This window comes from Maniola hyperantus, chromosome 14 (assembly GCF_902806685.2).
Source record: "Maniola hyperantus chromosome 14, iAphHyp1.2, whole genome shotgun sequence".
Taxonomy (NCBI): domain Eukaryota; kingdom Metazoa; phylum Arthropoda; class Insecta; order Lepidoptera; family Nymphalidae; genus Maniola; species Maniola hyperantus.
In genome coordinates this window covers 1,610,068-1,627,886 of record NC_048549.1, presented here as the reverse complement: position 1 = coordinate 1,627,886, position 17,819 = coordinate 1,610,068, and the positions used below count along the sequence as shown (strand labels likewise).

At 39.5% G+C, this 17,819-nt stretch overlaps 1 protein-coding gene across 1 annotated transcript in view; it reads left to right on the top strand.

Moving 5' to 3' along the window:
• Positions 1–12,986, top strand: part of LOC117988375 (transmembrane protein 64) — a 34,329-nt gene extending 21,343 nt beyond the window's left edge. Inside the window, exons 2-3 of the mRNA XM_034975507.2 lie at positions 4,766–4,921; positions 10,407–12,986. Coding sequence (XP_034831398.1) covers positions 4,766–4,921; positions 10,407–10,529 — 279 coding nt within the window. The 3' untranslated portion in view covers positions 10,530–12,986. The remainder of the gene's footprint in view (positions 1–4,765; positions 4,922–10,406) is intronic.
• Positions 12,987–17,819: the final 4,833 nt, after the last annotated feature.

The window sequence follows — 17,819 nt, the reverse complement described above, 5'->3', positions numbered from 1 at the left end:
ATGCAGCAGAACTGTCTGTTCGATAAGTTATTTATATGAGAGCCCCATTGAAGTTTCGCATCTAACGTTATTTCCAGAAAAATAGCGGTATCCACTAAATCTTATTTATCATAAAAGTAGCCTATGTCCTTCCCCGGGATGCAAGCTATTTTTGTACCAAATTTCATCAAAATTGGTTAAATGGATGAGCTGTGAAAAGCTAGCAGACAGACAGACGGACAGATAGACAGATACACTTTCGCATTTATAATATTAGTATGGATAAAAATAAATAAAATCGGTTTTTGATGTACAAGTAAGGTCCTTTTATATGATATCACACTTGGTTTACTAATCTTACTTGAAAGTTGAAAATACTAACTATTCGTTAATGAACACATTTTTATTTATTTTTCGTGATGTAACCACAAATTCATTGTTTCAGATTTTTCCCCTTACGTGTGTTATAACTGTTATTACCTACCTGCCAAATTTTATCATTCTAGGTCAGTGGGAAGTACCCTACAGGCTTCTTGACAGACACACTGACAGACTGACAGATAGACAGACAGACAGACAACAAACTGATCCTATAAGGGTTCCCTTTTCCTTTTGAGGTACGGAATCCTAATGATCTCTCTTTTTGCACTGCATTTAATCTGAATCCAAGAATTCCCGATCCGAAATAGCCGTAAGCAAGACTGTATCGTCACTTACCACCAGGTGAGATTGTAGTCAAGGGCTAACTTGTATCTGAATAAATAAATAAAAAAGTACTATTTGTACGAAGCGTTGCGTACTTTATTTGTAAGACGGACAGACAACAAACTGATCCTATAAGGGTTCCTTTTTCCTTTTGAGGTACGGAATCCTAATGATCTCTCTTTTTGCACTGCATTTAACCTGAATCCAAGAATTTCCGATCCGAAATAGTCGTAAGCAAGACTGTATCGTCACCTACCACCAGGTGAGATTGCAGTCAAGGGCTAACTTGTATCTGAATCAATATTATTATTATTATTTTATTACTTATAATAAAACTGTAACAGGTGAAATTCTGTACATTGAAGATATTTTGAAATTTTTTTTTCGAGGGCACTCTATAATCGATACTGAACCCAAAACTGGAATTTTTTTCATTTTTGTCTGTCTGTCTGTCTGTCTGTCTGTCTGTATCACGGCCGCGCATCACGCTGAAACTACTGAATGGATTCCAATGAAACTTGGTACGATTTGACGTCATACTATGAGGATATAGGATATAGGATACTTTTTATCCCGAAATTCAGCATGGTTCCCTTAGGAGAGGGGTTGAAAGTTAAAATGTATACTGAGCTGTAATTCATTAACGCGTAGTCCGATTTCATTCATTCTTTTTTGTTAGAAACCATACATGTTAAAACTTCAAGTGCCAACTTCTCAACCATCATCATAATAATCACGGGTAGCTTTTGTACTTTTGGATTTCAATCAGCTGTTTTAGGAATAGTTGATGTTGAATTGATATTAAAGGTACGCTTAGAATAAACTATCTCTGGTTTAGGTACCAAGCAACGACTTCATAATTCAACTCGATATCCCAACTCTTCAACCCTGATGATGCAGGGTATTGCACTCCTAAGCCACTGTTGATTGTGAGATAATATTGTAGATGCCAAACATATATACCATTATTGAACTTTAAGTTCCAACTCTTCAATACTGATGCTGCAGGGTACTGCACTCCTATTCTATGGGTTTTAGGAACTGTTGTTGGTGAATTAATATTGTACCATTTACTATTGTACCAAACCACGACTACATGGTTGAACTCCGTTCACAAAAATCCACGCACTCCATCGAAATCCTATTCTATTCCAAACTTATTCGCCAGCGTGACAGGAGTGGAGAAGGCGGATAGGGACGTGTGAGGGGTGCAACGGATCAACGTGATTTTTTCCATTATCATCAGCCTGCGGTCGTCCACTGTTGGACATAGGCTTTCCCTAAAGAGCGCCACCACACCCGGTCCTCAGCCTTCCTCACCTAGCCACTTCCCGCCAGCCTCTGTATATCGTCGGTCCATCGTGCTGGAAGGCGTCCCACACTACGCTTACTTATACCTACGCGGTCTCCACTCAAGAACTTTCCGGCTCCAACGGCCATCACCTCTACGACAGGCATGACCTGCCTTCTTTTATCCCAGAAAATAAAAGAGTTCCCACGGGCTTTTGAAAACCTACATCCACGCGGACGAAGTCGCGGGCGTCAGCTAGTAAATAAATAAAAAAGTACTATTTGTACGAAGCGTTGCGTACTTTATTTGTAAGACGGACAGACAGACAGACAGACAGATAGACGGACAGACAGACAGACGGACAGACCGACAGACGAACAGACGGACAGACGGACGGGCAGACGGACCGATGGACGGACCGACAGACGCATGGACGGACGGACGGACTGACGGACGTACGGACGGACGGACGGACGGACGGACGGACGGACAGACGGACGGACGGACAGACGGACCGACAGACAGACAGACAGGGTTCCGTTTTTTCCTTCTGAGGTACGGAACCCTAAAAATACAAAGAAATACCACCAGGTAGGTACCTACCTACCTATATTATTATACATATACAGGTACCTTTTTAGGGTTCCGTACTTTATAAGGAAAAAAGGGACCCTTAGGATCACTTCGTTGTCTGTCTGTCTGTCCGTCTCTCCGTCTGTGTCGTATCTGTCACACAAACCTATAGGATACTTCCCGTTGACCCAGAATCATGAAATTTAGTAGGTACGTAGGTCTTAGAGCACAAGTAAAGGAATAAATCCGAAAACCATAGATTTGTGATTACAACTTACAAAAAAAAAAGTGTGTTAATAAAAAGTGTATAATAAAAAATAATTAGTATTTTCAATTTTCAATGTATAATAAGTATACCAAGTGGGGTATTATATGAAAGGGCTTTACTGTATTGTGTGTATTCTAAAACACATTTTTATTTATTTTTATGCATAATAGTTTTTGATTTATGGAGCAAAATGTCAAAAAAATACCTGAGTACGGAACCCTTGGTGCGCGAGCAACTCGCACTTGGCCGGTTTTTTAAAATTAGATAAAATAAATAACTAAACAAAGTTACTTACCTATTGTACTAGGACCACACGAGTAGATATCCCTACTAGGACCTCAACAACAAAGTCAGGTCAATAAACCAATGAATAAAATTGGTGTCCAAATTTCAAATTCCAGAGGTCAATGTACAAAATGCAATAAGTATTTGAAGGACTTATTGACTCTGCTCTGCTCAATCTTCTACACATTTGCATAGCCACTGAATAAAAATTAATTTTATAAAATCATTACGACTTTTGTTTTTGAAAACATAACAACAGTTGTCGTCATAGAAACCACAATATTACACGCGCAGCCGCGCGCCGCTGGGCTGGCCCTTCCCTCCGCCACCCGCGCGGTGTCTAATGTTTTGGGGTGAGAAGCATGATGATTTTAGCCGAAATCTAGCGCTTGAAAAGGGTTGAACAGTAGTTTGGGAAAAGTATTTTTGAGAAAAAACTACTGAATTTAGGTTTGCAAAGTAAAGTTATTTCAACTAATGAATAAATAAACTATGTCTAATGATAATTTTTTTTAGAATTTTCCTATTCCTAATCTTATTTATTTACGCCCAAAGTTGACATAAATTTAGTGTTAAAATAGGAATCTTTTGAGGCTCGTAACTTTTAAATCAATATTTTTTTCAATGTTTTAGATATCATTGAACCTAGATAATGACGAGATAAATCGATATAATTCTTAGTTTTGTGCGTACAATATCGAATATTGTTGTATTTTCCCTCCTACGTTTGTATGAAGAAAGCACCGAACTGAGCTGCCTTAAATCGATCAAATAACAAAAAAGTTAGGTATAAGCATTTAAATATTTCTGATTAGACAGAGATAGCGATACAGCAGTTTGACGTCACACCTACTAATGCCATAGTAGCTTCGTGCGGTTTCATACAAATTTTCGTTTTGCGAGAAAGGGATAGAAGACCCTCCCACTCCAAAATTAAAATGCCTGTAACTTTGTAAATCTTTGTTGGACTTTAATATTTTTTTCAGCGTACGTCATTATTTTCATCCTAGTCCATACTTAATATTATAAATGCGAAAGTGTGTCTGTCTGTCTGCTAGCTTTTCACGGCTCATCCGTTCAACCGATTTTGTTGAAATTTGGCACAGAGATAGATTGCATCCCGGGGAAGGACATAGGCTACTTTGATCCCGGAAAATCAAAGAGTTCCCACGGAATTTTTAAAAACCTAAATCCACGCGGATGAAGTCGCGGGCATCATCTAGTTTATAATCATTCTTTTAAACTAAGATTATTTTTCATAATAGCAACAAGAAGTAAAAGTCAAATCAACATGAAAAAAGAACTTTGGAAAATAGTCCTGAATGCAGGACTGGATGCCACAAGAACTTATGATGCCAGACACTGCCAAAATGCCTTAAACCAAACTACTAAAGCCCAAAACTCAGTCAAACTAACCCTTAGTTAGCTAGCTTAGTTGTTGCCAGAGTCGACTCTCTTAAGAACTCGTAATAATTTTTTTTTTTTTTTTTTAATAGATATAGCGAGCAAGCGAGCAGGCGGGTCACCTGATGTTAAGTGATTACCGCCGCCCATGAACATTTGCAGCACCAGATAATCATGTCACAAATGGTCTTTTGAAATTTCAGGAAGTAATAATATTTATCAAATTCAAAAGTAGTAAAATACCCAATTGGTTGTTGCAGGTAAGCGATGTCCGAGGCTGCGGGTACCACCTGGCCACGTTGCTGGGCCTGTTGCCGGCGCAGGTCATCAACGTGTACCTGGGCTCCACGCTGCGGTCCATGCACGACGTGCTGCACGAGTCGCACGTCACTGGATACATCGTGTTCGCTTTCCAGGTAAAACTTTCTTCTTGTTCTTACTCCCGAAAGAAACCTTAAATCTGGCGTTTGCTTTGCCTTGATCTGTAGATACCACGGTTCACGATTCTGTCAGTGACTAAGTTATCCATTGTAATACCTATTATAAATGCAAAACCGGCCAAGTGCGAGTCAGACTCGCGCACTGAGGGTTCCATATTATTACAATCGTATTTTATCGACATTTTGCATGATAAATCAAAACTATTATACCTAAAAATAAATAAAAATCTGTTTTAGAATGTACAAGTGAAGCCCTTTCATATGATACCCCACTTGATATAGTTATCTTACTTTGAAAATTGAAAATACTAATTATTAGTTTATGACCACAATTTAATTTTTTGTGTGTGATGCAACCCTAAATTCACAGTTCTCAGATTTTTCCCCAAATGTCAGCTATAAGATCTACCTACCTGCCAAATTTCATGATTCTAGGTCAACGGGAAGTACCCTGTAGGTTTCTTGACAGACAGACAGACAGACAGACAGACAGACAACAAAGTGATCCTATAAGGGTTCCGTTTTTCCTTTTAAGGTACTGAACCCTAAAAATGTGTCTGTCTATCTGTCACAAGAAAACCGTGAAAAGGTTGTTCTTGTTACCTTTTCAAGGCCCATTCATTTAATTGATTTTGAGGAAAAATAAAGATTTATTATATGGCTTGCATCCCGGAGACGCTAAAAAAGCTGTGATAGCCTAGTGGTTAGGACGTCCGCCTTCTAATCGGAGGTCGGGGGTTCGATCCCGGGCACGCACCTCTAACTTTTCGGAATTATGTGCCTTTTAAGTAATTAAAATATCACTTACTTTAACGGTGAAGGAAACATCGTGAGGAAACTTGCATCCTTGAGAGTTCTCCATAATGTTCTCAAAGGTGTGTTAAGTCTACCAATCCGCATATGGCCAGCGTGGTAGACTATGGCCAAAACCCTTCTCTCTGAGAGGAGACCCGTGCTCTGTAGTGAGCCGGTGATGGGTTGATCATGATGATGATCCCGGAGACAGATATCGGCTACTTTCTATCCCGGAATATCAAAGAGTTCCCATGGGATTAAAAAGACAAATCTACGTATTTCCCTGTCACGATTCTGTCTCTCAGTAAAACACCACTTTAGTTTTTCCAACTTTTCATAGTTAGTGATTTTTTCTTAAAATAGAGCCACTTTTTTTTGTAAAAAAAATTCCAAGTTAGATGTTTAAAATTAAAAACAAAACATCTCCGGTTTCTCCATGAAAAGACGTTTAAGTGTCGTGCTATTTCCAGCTATAACAACCCTTTATAACAACCCTTTATACTCGGGCCGAGGTCAGGGTCATAGCAGACACAGTGCCTTTAGCATTAGCGACTGGCGATTTTGCGACTACATCGATGCGCGTCGCGTTTTGTCGATTTTCTGCATACAATCATCATCATCATCAACCGATAGACGTCCACTGTTGGTCATAGGTCTCTTGTGGAGACTTCCACGCGCCACGGTCTTGCGCCGCCTGAATCCAGCGGCTCCCTGCCACTCGTCTGATGTCGTCCGTCATGTTTTAGCGATAGTTTCCGATGACTGCGCTCGATCGCTATAATATTGAAATTCATCCATATTATTATTATACACTACATCATTGTATTGCAAATTCAGCAAGTGACCATCAGAAAGTGAATTGGTACCCAATTTGAACAAATGATTTGACTTTTAACTTTTGACATGCGAAAGTCGGCCTGTCTGCTAGCTTTTCACGGCCCATCCGTTTAACTAATTTTGATAAAATTTGGTACAGAATTAACTTGCATCCCGGGGACGGATATAGGTCACTTTTTATCCCTGAAATTCAAAGAGTTCCCATGGGATTTTTGAAAATCTAAATCCACGCGGACGAAGTCGCGTGCATCAGCTAGTGCGAATATAAAAGCGTGTACAAAACTGTAATTTATTCTATGCTTATGGTAATTAGGTTTGCTGTTTGCGTATTTCTTGTGTAAGTTAGATAACGTTATTTACGTGCAAACGAAACAACTTATACCAATTATCAAATCGGCTTAGCGTTACTACCTACTTAGAATTTCTTGACAGAAAACCCTTTGATTTTTAGGGTTCCGTACCTTAAAAGGAAAAACGGACCCCTTATGGGATCACTTCGTTGCCTGTCTGTCTGTCGGTCTGTCAAGCAACAATTTTTTTTTAATGTAAGTACACTGATTTTTCGAGGTTTCTGGACCGATTTGCAATTTTTTTTTTTTAATCACAGGAAGCTTCCGTGGTGGTCCTATAAAAATTTCTGCATCGAACTCCTTAATCATGTTGCTGCAGGGTTACCTACTGCCCGCCTAATTCATCAAGATTCAGAAAGTGTTCATAGTGAATTAATGTTGTAGATACCAAGCAACGACATCACATGCTTGGACTCCCAAGTGCCAACTCCTCAACCTGATGACACACACAGTACATCACTACAGGGTACAGCACTTCTAAACTATAGTGATTCGTTTTTTTCTCCTGTATTTCTAAAATCAACCTTCAGTACCCGCAGGAGCTTGTTAGGTCCGGTTGCCAATTGACATTTCAATTTACAAATTGACGACGTTATTGAGTCAGTCAGTGTACGAGTGTGTGAATAGCAAATGTTTATTCTTATAACTTTTTCTTCCTTAACATTAAAAAAATAACGCTCTTAAGGCATACTGCCAAAACTTCTACTCGGGTAGCCTTTGGGTCAACTATTCGAAAAAGGCCATAGATACCTTAAGGGTGCAGTATAATAATGGGTTCAGGATGCTGTTGGGCTTGCCGCGGATCTGTTCAGCGTCAGGAATGTTCGCAGATGAACGGACTGATGACTTCTTTGCAGTAATGCGGAAGAAGTCATCATCACTGCTAACAAGGCTGCGCTCAAGTACCAACCGCACCCTGAACATGTTTGCGAGCAAGATGGACTCACCAATGCTTGAACACTTTGTTCAAGTGTTGGTGAGGCTACATTTGTAAATTTAAAAAAAAACCTGTCTTTTTGCCACAATTATAATAGTAGTTACTAACATTACTTTTTAACCGACTTCAAAAAAAGGAGGAGGTTCTCAATTCGTCGGAATCTTTTTTTTTATTTTTATGTATGTTCCCCGATTACTCGAAGACGCCTGGACCGATTTTGAAAATTCTTTTTTTGTTTGAAAGGGTATTCTTCAAAGTTGGCCCCATTTAATTTTGGTGAAGATCTGATGAACATCTTCGAAGATAGATACTGGAACTCCTCAACGGATAAGAGTAAATTGCTCGCGATCAGTGTAATAGCTTAGTAAACAGTAGATTTTTAACCAGTCATAGCATAATTCCATGGGACCACTAAAAATTGTGAAATAAATTTTTTTTACAAAAAAAATAAAAACCGACTTCGATACACAAACACTAATAGAGTTAACATGGTTCCATAATAATACTTTTTGGTGCCGGTGCCAATTAGCTTTAGCTGCGCGAATCGTCTAGACTTCATATTTTTATGAGACTCCACAATGGCACCTCATTGGCACCGACCCCAAAAAATATTATTATGGAACTATATTAACTCTTGTATACATAGTATATTCGGTAATAAATTAAATTATTTTTCAATATTTAGTGTTTGTGTATCGAAGTCGGTTTTTATTTTTTGTGTACATTTTTTTTATTAAGTGAGTCTGTTTACTAACAAATTGAGCCATAGTTACTTTGAATAAAAAGATTTTATTTATTAAGTACCTTCATCATTACAACTATCACCAGCCCATTGCTGAGGATGGGTGACGGGTCTCCTCGCAGAATGTATTCAGTGAACAATCATGCAAAGGACATGATATTGTATTGATTTCTTCTATATATATAACCCGCGTATATCCGGATGAGAAATCCCTGTACACGCGTCAACCTTGATTCAATTATTCCAAGCCTCTCTTCAATGCCAGGAAGCTTAATAAAATTGGAAAGGCCGTTAGTTCAATCATAGAATAGGTACTTCTAGTAGGTAGGTAGGTAGGATAGGTACGCGAGTATAAACTCTATCGATGCCGGTCCGATGCGATACCCTTCCAAATTCGACGTGCATATTCTAAAACAGATTTTTATTTATTTTTAAGCATTATATAGTTTAGATCTATTGTGCAAAATGTTGAAAAAAAAAACCCGAATTACGGAACCGTCGGCGCGCGAGTCTGACTCGCACTTGGTTTTAAAAATGGCTGTGAGTGTGACACAGACAGACGAACTGGATGATACTTCTAATTTATTACGGAACTCTAAAAATTGATGGATACGGGTAGATATAACCTAATACCTTACGAATAACTGCCTTATAATAATCTTATCTATAATAATCTAGTTTAACGATTTATTAGGTTTACAAATATAAATAGGTACCTAGAACGTACAAACAATAAAATGTACATTACCTACATTTTACAAGCCTCTAGTACTCGTGTGCCTCTAGTACTTATACCAATCAAGGTCTTATCGTAAGATATAATCGTCGTCGATCAGTAGGTAGACATATTTCAAGATAAAATACTTTAAAGACTTTAAAGTACAGATAATATATTTAAAAAAAAAATGTTAATGTTGTTCGGTATATCATAAGTCATAACATATTGCATGCTAATAGGCAGAATTTGGCTGTACCTTTTTGTTTTGTAATATCTGCACTGTTTACCCATATTCGCAATAAAGAAATTTGAATTTGAATTTGAATTTGAAAAAATAGCGAGATACCTATAGTCCGCGACAGGTCTAGATAGCAATCGGGGTAGTAGGCGGGGGACGCCCCGCACACCCACACGTCACCCGCGCTCGCCCGCAGAGGGTTAGCGCACACCGGCTGTGTGGGTGTGCGGGGCGTCCCTACCCCGATTGCGATGTCGACCTGTCCCGAAAAATAAACTAAACAGAAATAATGTGTGATGTAATGAGTAGACCAAATTTACTAATGTTCAGTTGCATGACAGTCGGTTAATATTACGTTACATTTACCGTTTAACTTTGACCGTCAATAAAAGTAAAGGATTGTACAAGTCAAGGTTTGTTAACTTTAAACCAAAGTTTTACCTTTGGATCCCGGAGCCATCACAAAAATGTATTAAAATCTATAAATATCAAAGCTCCAAGGTAAACAATAGAAAATCATTATAATAGACACGTTCGACTGATAAGAGAGGGCGATCGCCCGATGCCCGGTGCTGAGGACGAATCCAAGTCCAATTATAACCCGGCCTCGTGATTGTGAGTATAGATTACTCTTACACCACCGATATTTTCAAATCTTTGTCTGAGAACACTTTTCGACATCATCATTATCAACCGATAGACGTCTACTGCTGGACATAGGTCTCTTGTAGGGATTTCCACACGTTTATCTGGATATATACCTTGAGTTCCCGCGGGAAGAACTCAAAAGATGCAGAGAAAATCTCGGTTGTTAACTGACGTGTATCTGTTTTTCAATTTCCAGATACTCATCGGCGTAACGCTCATGGTGTGGGTGGTGCAAAAGGCGCGGAAGGAGCTCACTATAGCGATAATGGCTGCGGAATTAGGCCGCGACACACTCTCCACGAGCAGTTCCTCCAGCTAGCACACTGCCCCCTCGTCCGACGCGGACAGCGCCAGTGACAGCTAGGGGTTGGCCATCGGGTGCTGCGCCCGGCAACGAGAGACTTTTGTATAGCTGCTACGGCACTACATGGACTGGTCAAGCGATCCCATTTCTGATGTGCCAGTGATAATTTATAGAGCTCTTGGTTTAGACTTTATTAGATGATTAATAAACCAACGTTCGACTTCTAAGACTGGGTGATAGGATATACCAGCATACCGCTCCCAAGTTTGACAGCTAGGGGCCGGTCACCGAGTACTGTGTCCGGCAACGTGAGACTTGTATAGCCGCTATAGCTCTACATAGACTGGACATGAACCACAACGATCCCACTTCTGATGTGCCACTGACAATGTTGTATTTACGAGTTCTAGGGCTTGGTGATAGGACACAAGAAGACGACTGATCTCACTTTTGATGTTAGCAACGACACTATTGTATAATGTTTTGAAGCAAATGTTCAAAGTTCGAGTATTACGTGAAAGACATACTGATCCCACTTCTGATGTAGACAGTAAAAGCTAGAGGCAGGCTATTGGGTGCTGCGCCTGGCAACGAGAGACTATTTTATAGTCGCTACAGCTCTGCATAGACTGGTCATGTACCACAACGATCCCACTTCTGATGTGCCAGTAATAATGTTTATTTAGACTTTATTAGTTGAAAGCCAACGTTTCGAGTTCTAGGACTTGGTGGATAGAAAACAAGAAGACGACTGGTCTCAATTTTGATGTTAGCAATGTCAGTAACGCGTTTTGTTTTGAAGCAGAGCCAAACAGCTCGCTAAGAAAGCAATGACTTCTGCATTATTTTAAATCCCAAAGCCTACCAATATACGTTGACATAAATCTGTCTCGTTGTAACTCCAAGCAAAGTCAAATACGCCCTGATCTGTCAAAATGTTGAACGCTAAACCACATTTACAACTAGTTAAGACGTAATATTAAGCTAAAAGAAAATCACAATCGTTTTAAGAGGAGTGTCCCCGTCACCACGTAGTTTGGCCCTCATTTGAATACTAGTCAATCAAACTCAATGAAATTTTGTAGATACGTCCTAGGAACTAATATCTACGAGAATGCTTGGAAGATACCCATTTGCGGCACCCTACGTGCCAACACGCTAGTCGCCACCCAACGTTGCACATTTATAGGTACAGTTCTTGCAATTCACGAAGGCTAGTGAACTTTCATACAACTGGCGTCAAGGCTAGTAGGCACATAGTTCAAGGATAGCCAAATAAATATCTTGAAGCCACGATCGCGTCCCGTCACGCATTTGCCTCGTCAGAGACTGTATTGTTATCAAACGCGAAATCTTTCATGCATAATTTTGTATATTGCGCTGCGACCTTTCAAGATCTTGATAATACAACCGTACCTTATACCTACCTATAGTAGCCGGCAAGAAATATTGTACATCGACCTTTAGAATGAGATTGCGGCATTCGTACCTATTGTGACGTTTTGTCGGTCTCAACGACAAAGATAACGCTCTACGAAACCGCTCTCTTTCTAAAGGTCGATGTACAATATTTCTTGTCGGCTACTGAACCTTCTTCTTCTTCCTCACCTTATCCCACGCTACGTGGAGTCGGCACATGTCTTCTTCTTCCACTCACTTCTATCATTCGTCAACGTACTATCCACTCCTTTTTCTCGCATATCCTCTTTCACGCAATCCATCCACCTTTTCTTTGGTCGTCCTCTCCTCTTTTTTCTTTCCACATGCATACTTAACATTCTTCTAGTGACATGGCTTTCTTCCCTCCGCATTATCCATACCATGCCAGCCTATGAACCATGAAGCATGTTATGATATTGTTTTTTATATCTGCTAAGATATCGTTTAATAGTAATGCTCACATTTTTTTAAGCAATTAAATATCAATTGCTGTAAAGGTGAAGGAAAACGCGAGGGAACCTGCATACCCGGCATTCTCCTAATGTTCTCAAAAGTGTGTGAAGTCTGCCAATCCGCACTTGGCCAGTGTGGCGACGTATAACCAAACCATTTTTATATTCTGAGGGACTACACAAAACACAAAATGCGACGCGATGCGAATTCGCAACGCAGAAAGTTGCGACACGAATTGCTGCGATGCAATTTCGTGCGGCAAGGCGTCTCCCTTCTTCGATAAGGGGATCGCAGGAATGCGGGATGCGAATCAATTCGTTTTGTGTACAAGCCCTGAGAGGAGACCCTTAGGGCGGTGGTGGTGGTGAGCCAGCGATTATGATGATGATAATGCATCGTTTGTTCACCATACGATGAAGATCCAATACTGTGACGATGATAACAAAACCACATAATTTTATCTGTATATATCCCTACTCATGACATAAACGCGAAACTGTGTTTGTTTGTTGGCTTGTCCTTCAACCACGTAGCAACGTCGCAACGGATCGATGTGATTTATTGCATGGGTATAGTTAAAGACCTTTTTTTTTTTTTTTTTTTTTTTTTTTCCGCTGGTAAAAATGCTATTAGGCATGCCGCACAAGGGCGGGTATGTGGGACTCACTCGCGGTTTGTTTAACCGCCATCAGCATACCCACTAAAAAACCCAGCGGTGCCGTCCGCGTCAAGTATAAGACGTCTCAGGATCCCGGATATCGGATGCGACTGAGAATAGTTAAAGACCTGCAGAGTGACATAGGCTACGTTTTATCCCAGAAAATCAAAGAGTTCCCAGCCACGGGATTTTAAGAAAATCTAAATCCACGCGGACGTAGCGGGCATGCCTAGTGGTATATAAGTTTATAATTAATAATTATATTATGTTCGAGTAAAATATTTATTATCTTTTTTTTATCAGAAGTAATTTGCCAACATGTGCTTATCAGAAAATATCAAAATCAGTGATCAAATATCGATAAATGCTATATCTGGCTGTTTTCAAGCGCGCTCCACTGCTCAAGTTCAACCTAATTGCACACATTATCAGTATGTGTAGATAATCACTAAATATTCATCATCATCATGATCAACCCATCGCCGGCTCACTACAGAGCACGGGTCTCCTCTCAGAGTGAGAAGGGTTTTGGCCATAGACTACCACGCTGGCTAAGTGCGGATTGGCAGACTTCACACACCTTTGAGAACATTATGGAGAACTCTCAGGCATGCAGGTTTCCTCACGATGTTTTCCTTCACGGTTAAAGCAAGTGATATTTTAATTACTTAAAAACGCACATAACTCCGAAAAGTTAGAGGTGCGTGCCCGGGATCGAACCCCCGACCTCCGATTAGAAGGCGGACTAATCCTAACCACTAGCGTACCACAGCTACTACAGTACGCGGCAGAAACTAATAATTGGCCTTTAGAATCACATTTCGGCTTTGTAGAGCGCTGTCTCTGTCACTCATACCTATATGACGTTTTGTCGGTCTCAACGACAGAGACAATGCTCTACAAATCCGCTATCCTCTTCTTAAGGTCGATGTACATTAGGTGTCACGTAAGGGCTGGTTCACATCACCACGGCACATCCTCATTATTTTTATTTGTACCAGAAAGTTGTAACAATAAATAGAAAAAGAAAGAACAGTGGACAGGGAAGCACTTATATCTCTATGAGTCAGTTCAGTTAGTCAGTCAGAGTCCGTTTAGAGAGCATAAGTATCTGGAGTTATAACAATTATTGTACCTAATATAATGTTTACCTACTAATAGGTACTTGAAATATAATAAAATAATATTAAGACTATAATAGCTTAAAGAGACTCACAGCCGCACTCAGAGTCGCTTAATCGTTACTTAAGATTGAGTTAAAACGAGACAGATATATCTCACATAAATCTGTCTCGTTTTAACTAAATATGAGTAAGATTTGTTCACTTGAAAAAGTTCAACTGTTAAAAATACAGATCACTTTGTTGTCTGTCTGTCTGTCCGTCGTCTCTGTCAAAAAAACCTATAAGGTACTTCCTGTTGACCTAGAATCATGAAATTTGGTAAGTAGGTAGGTCTTATAGCTCATGTAAAGGAATAAATCCGAAAATCACGAATTTGTGGTTACATCACAAAAATAATTAAAATGTGTTATATGAACAAATAATTAGTATTTGCAATTAAGTGAGATATTTATACTAAAAGGGGTATCATATGAAAGGGCTTTACCTGTACATTCTAAAACAGATTTTTATTTATTTTTATGCATAATAGTTTTTGATTTATCGTGCAAAATGTCGAAAAAATATGACTGTCGTACGAAACCCTCGGTGCGCGAGTCTGACTCGCTCTTGGCCGGTTTTTTTTCTTGCGGTGCATGTAAGACCCTACACAGCAAAGTTGTAAGTTTTTACATACGTTGGAGATTTCCAAATGAACATAAATGTGTTTTGTACCACCGTGTACACGTCCTTATGATAAGAAGTTGGTACACAAAAAAATATTTTTCAACAATTTATCCATAGATTATATTAATTTTCGGATGTTTTATGTAGTCAAACTATTTGTATAGTATTAAATTTGATGCCAAATTACTACGATTAATCCCATCGCGATTATGGTCAAAAGAAATATCTTATAGTAGTGTTTAAAAGGTAGCTTTTTCTAAATATTTTTGTACTATACTAATTTCTATTGACTGGCATAATAATATACCTACACAAGGTATCTAAAAAGAAAATTGTCAAAGCGAACGTCTTCTATGTATATTATACGCACTAGACGAGTCATTCCGAATAAAAAAAATTGCGGGTTGCAACATGGTTGCCACTCGTTTTTGATTACAACTATTATAGAGATAGAGTCATCGAAAGATTGCGTTTTTGACATCTATCAGTTACATACAAATATTACATAATACCACGAATGTATACTAAAGACGGATTTAGTACTTAAGGATATCACTGAAAGAATAATCCTATCCGAAATAATTCATTGAAGATTTAGACCCGCCATACACGGACAGCTTGAAGCAGTCAGGATGGACTGCTTCAAGCTGCGACTGCGTATTGAAATACAGACTTCTACGTACGTACACGAACCGCTCAAGCAGTTGCAATGCTTCGGGCAGTTGGGCGGTCAAGCAGTCACCAGGCATACACTGACTGCTCGAGCTGTCGGCCGCTCTCGCGCAGTTACCTCCGCCCGCGCTCCTCATTCCACGTCGCGCACGCTTCCCGCCCGCATTGAAATTGCTTGAAGCTTGAAGCTGCCATCGAGCAGTTAAGCTAACTGCTTGATGGCAGCTTCAAGCTGTTGACTCTGACTGCAAGAGCGGTCTGTGTATGTTGATCACTGGCTAACCGCTCGAGCAGTCCGTGTATGGCCGGCCTTAGGTCCACAAGGAAACATCGATATTATGTAGTATAATATTTCGTCCCAGTCAGTTATAGTTGTATAAATCATATTTTATGCAAATATGGTTACCCTATTTAGCAACTGTGCGAGTGGGACACCGCGCTTCCAGTTTGACTTCTCGTTCGGCACGTTTTTTGTGAAAGGTCCGCAATCCGGCTTGGAATATACATTCGTGCATAATACTGTGTGCCCTCTCGCACATACTACTTTGATATCTGACAACGAAACTTCAAAAACGCAATCTCTCGTTGGCTCTCTAATAAATGTCCAGTGTCATAGTAATTTTGACAGCTTCATGGAATATGTTTTTTGTTCAGAATGACGTTCAAACGTAAATGCGCCCCTGAAGTTTGCGCACGACGTTGCGCAGAACACACATTTTGGGTGTCCGAGGTCGCCCGAGGTAGCGGGGAGGGTAACAGCGCACGTCTCTCTCTCGCTATACGTGTCTTGTTTGTTTGTACAGTCGACTCGAGAAGTCACTTTGTTTAAGCTTGCTTAAGCTGAGGTGGAACCTACCGCCGCCCGTTAAGTGATTTAGTTCTCGAGTGTACCATGCGCAAGATCGCAAAGCTAACTTCACGCAGACGCATTGAAGTTTGAATCGTACTTTACACATAGGTCGTTGGGTTTAGAGGGTTTTGTTCGACGGAATAGACACCATTATAACTGTTTGAGTGTCACACCCAATATCTTTTAATGTGTATTCAGCTTTATTTGTTTAGTCTGTTTAATGGGACCATAAGTATCTATTGATTTTTATATGGTAGCCATATTTAATACAATCTTTATATTATTAGAAACTGACCTAAAAAGGGTGATAATCAATACTTATAATAAAACTGTAACAGGTCAAATTCTGTACATTGAAGATATTTTGAAAATTTTTTTTCGAGGGCACTCTATAATCGATACTGAACCCAAAACTGTAATTTTTTTCATTTTTGTCTGTCTGTCTGTCTGTCTGTCTGTCTGTCTGTATCACGGCCGCGCATCACGCTGAAACTACTGAATGGATTCCAATGAAACTTGGTACGATTTGAGGTCATACTATGAGGAAGAATATAGGATACTTTTTATCCCGAAATTCAGCATGGTTCCCGTAGGAGAGGGGATGAAAGTTAAAATGTATACTGAGTTGTAATTCATTAGTGCGTAGTCCGATTTCATTCATTCTTTTTTTGTTAGAAAGGGGATATTTTAAAAATTGTTCCGCAAATATTACAAGGTCATCGGCTTTTAACCGACTGTCAAAAAGGAGGTGGTTCTTTTTTCTACATCGATTTTTTCGAGATTTCTGGACCGATTTGCAATTTTTTTTTTAAATCAACAAGAAAAGTTTTCGTGGTGGTCACATAAAAGATTCTGGATTCAACTCCTTAATCCTGATGCTGCAGGGTTACTGCCCGCCTGAGTTATCAAGATTCAGGAAGTGTTCTTAGTGAATTCATATTGTAGGTACCAAGCAACGACTTTATTCTCAGACTTCAAGTCTCAACTCCTCAACCCTGATGATGTAGGGTACAGCACTCCTAAACTATAATGTTTGAACTGCGGATGATGCAAAATTATTTTAGGTACCAAGCATAGGATACATCATTGAACTTCGGATCCTAACTCCTCAATCCTGATGCTGCAAAGTACTGAAGTCCTAAATCGTGGGGATTTTAGAATTTCTGATAGTGAATTGATATTATAAAAAAAAAAAAAATTGAATCGACTGTTAGGCGGAACGAAGTTCGCTGGGTCAGCTAGTGTATAATAATTAAGAAGCGACCAGAGTAGTACCACATCTATTTACTGCCGTCGTTTTCATAAAAAGCAGCTAACTGCAAAAAAAATTTGAGTTATCGGCAAAAATATGAGAATTTCGAAACTAATTAAGAAGCGACCAGAGTAGTACCACATCTATTTACTGTCGTCGTTTTCATAAAAAGCAGCTAACTGCAAAAAAAAAA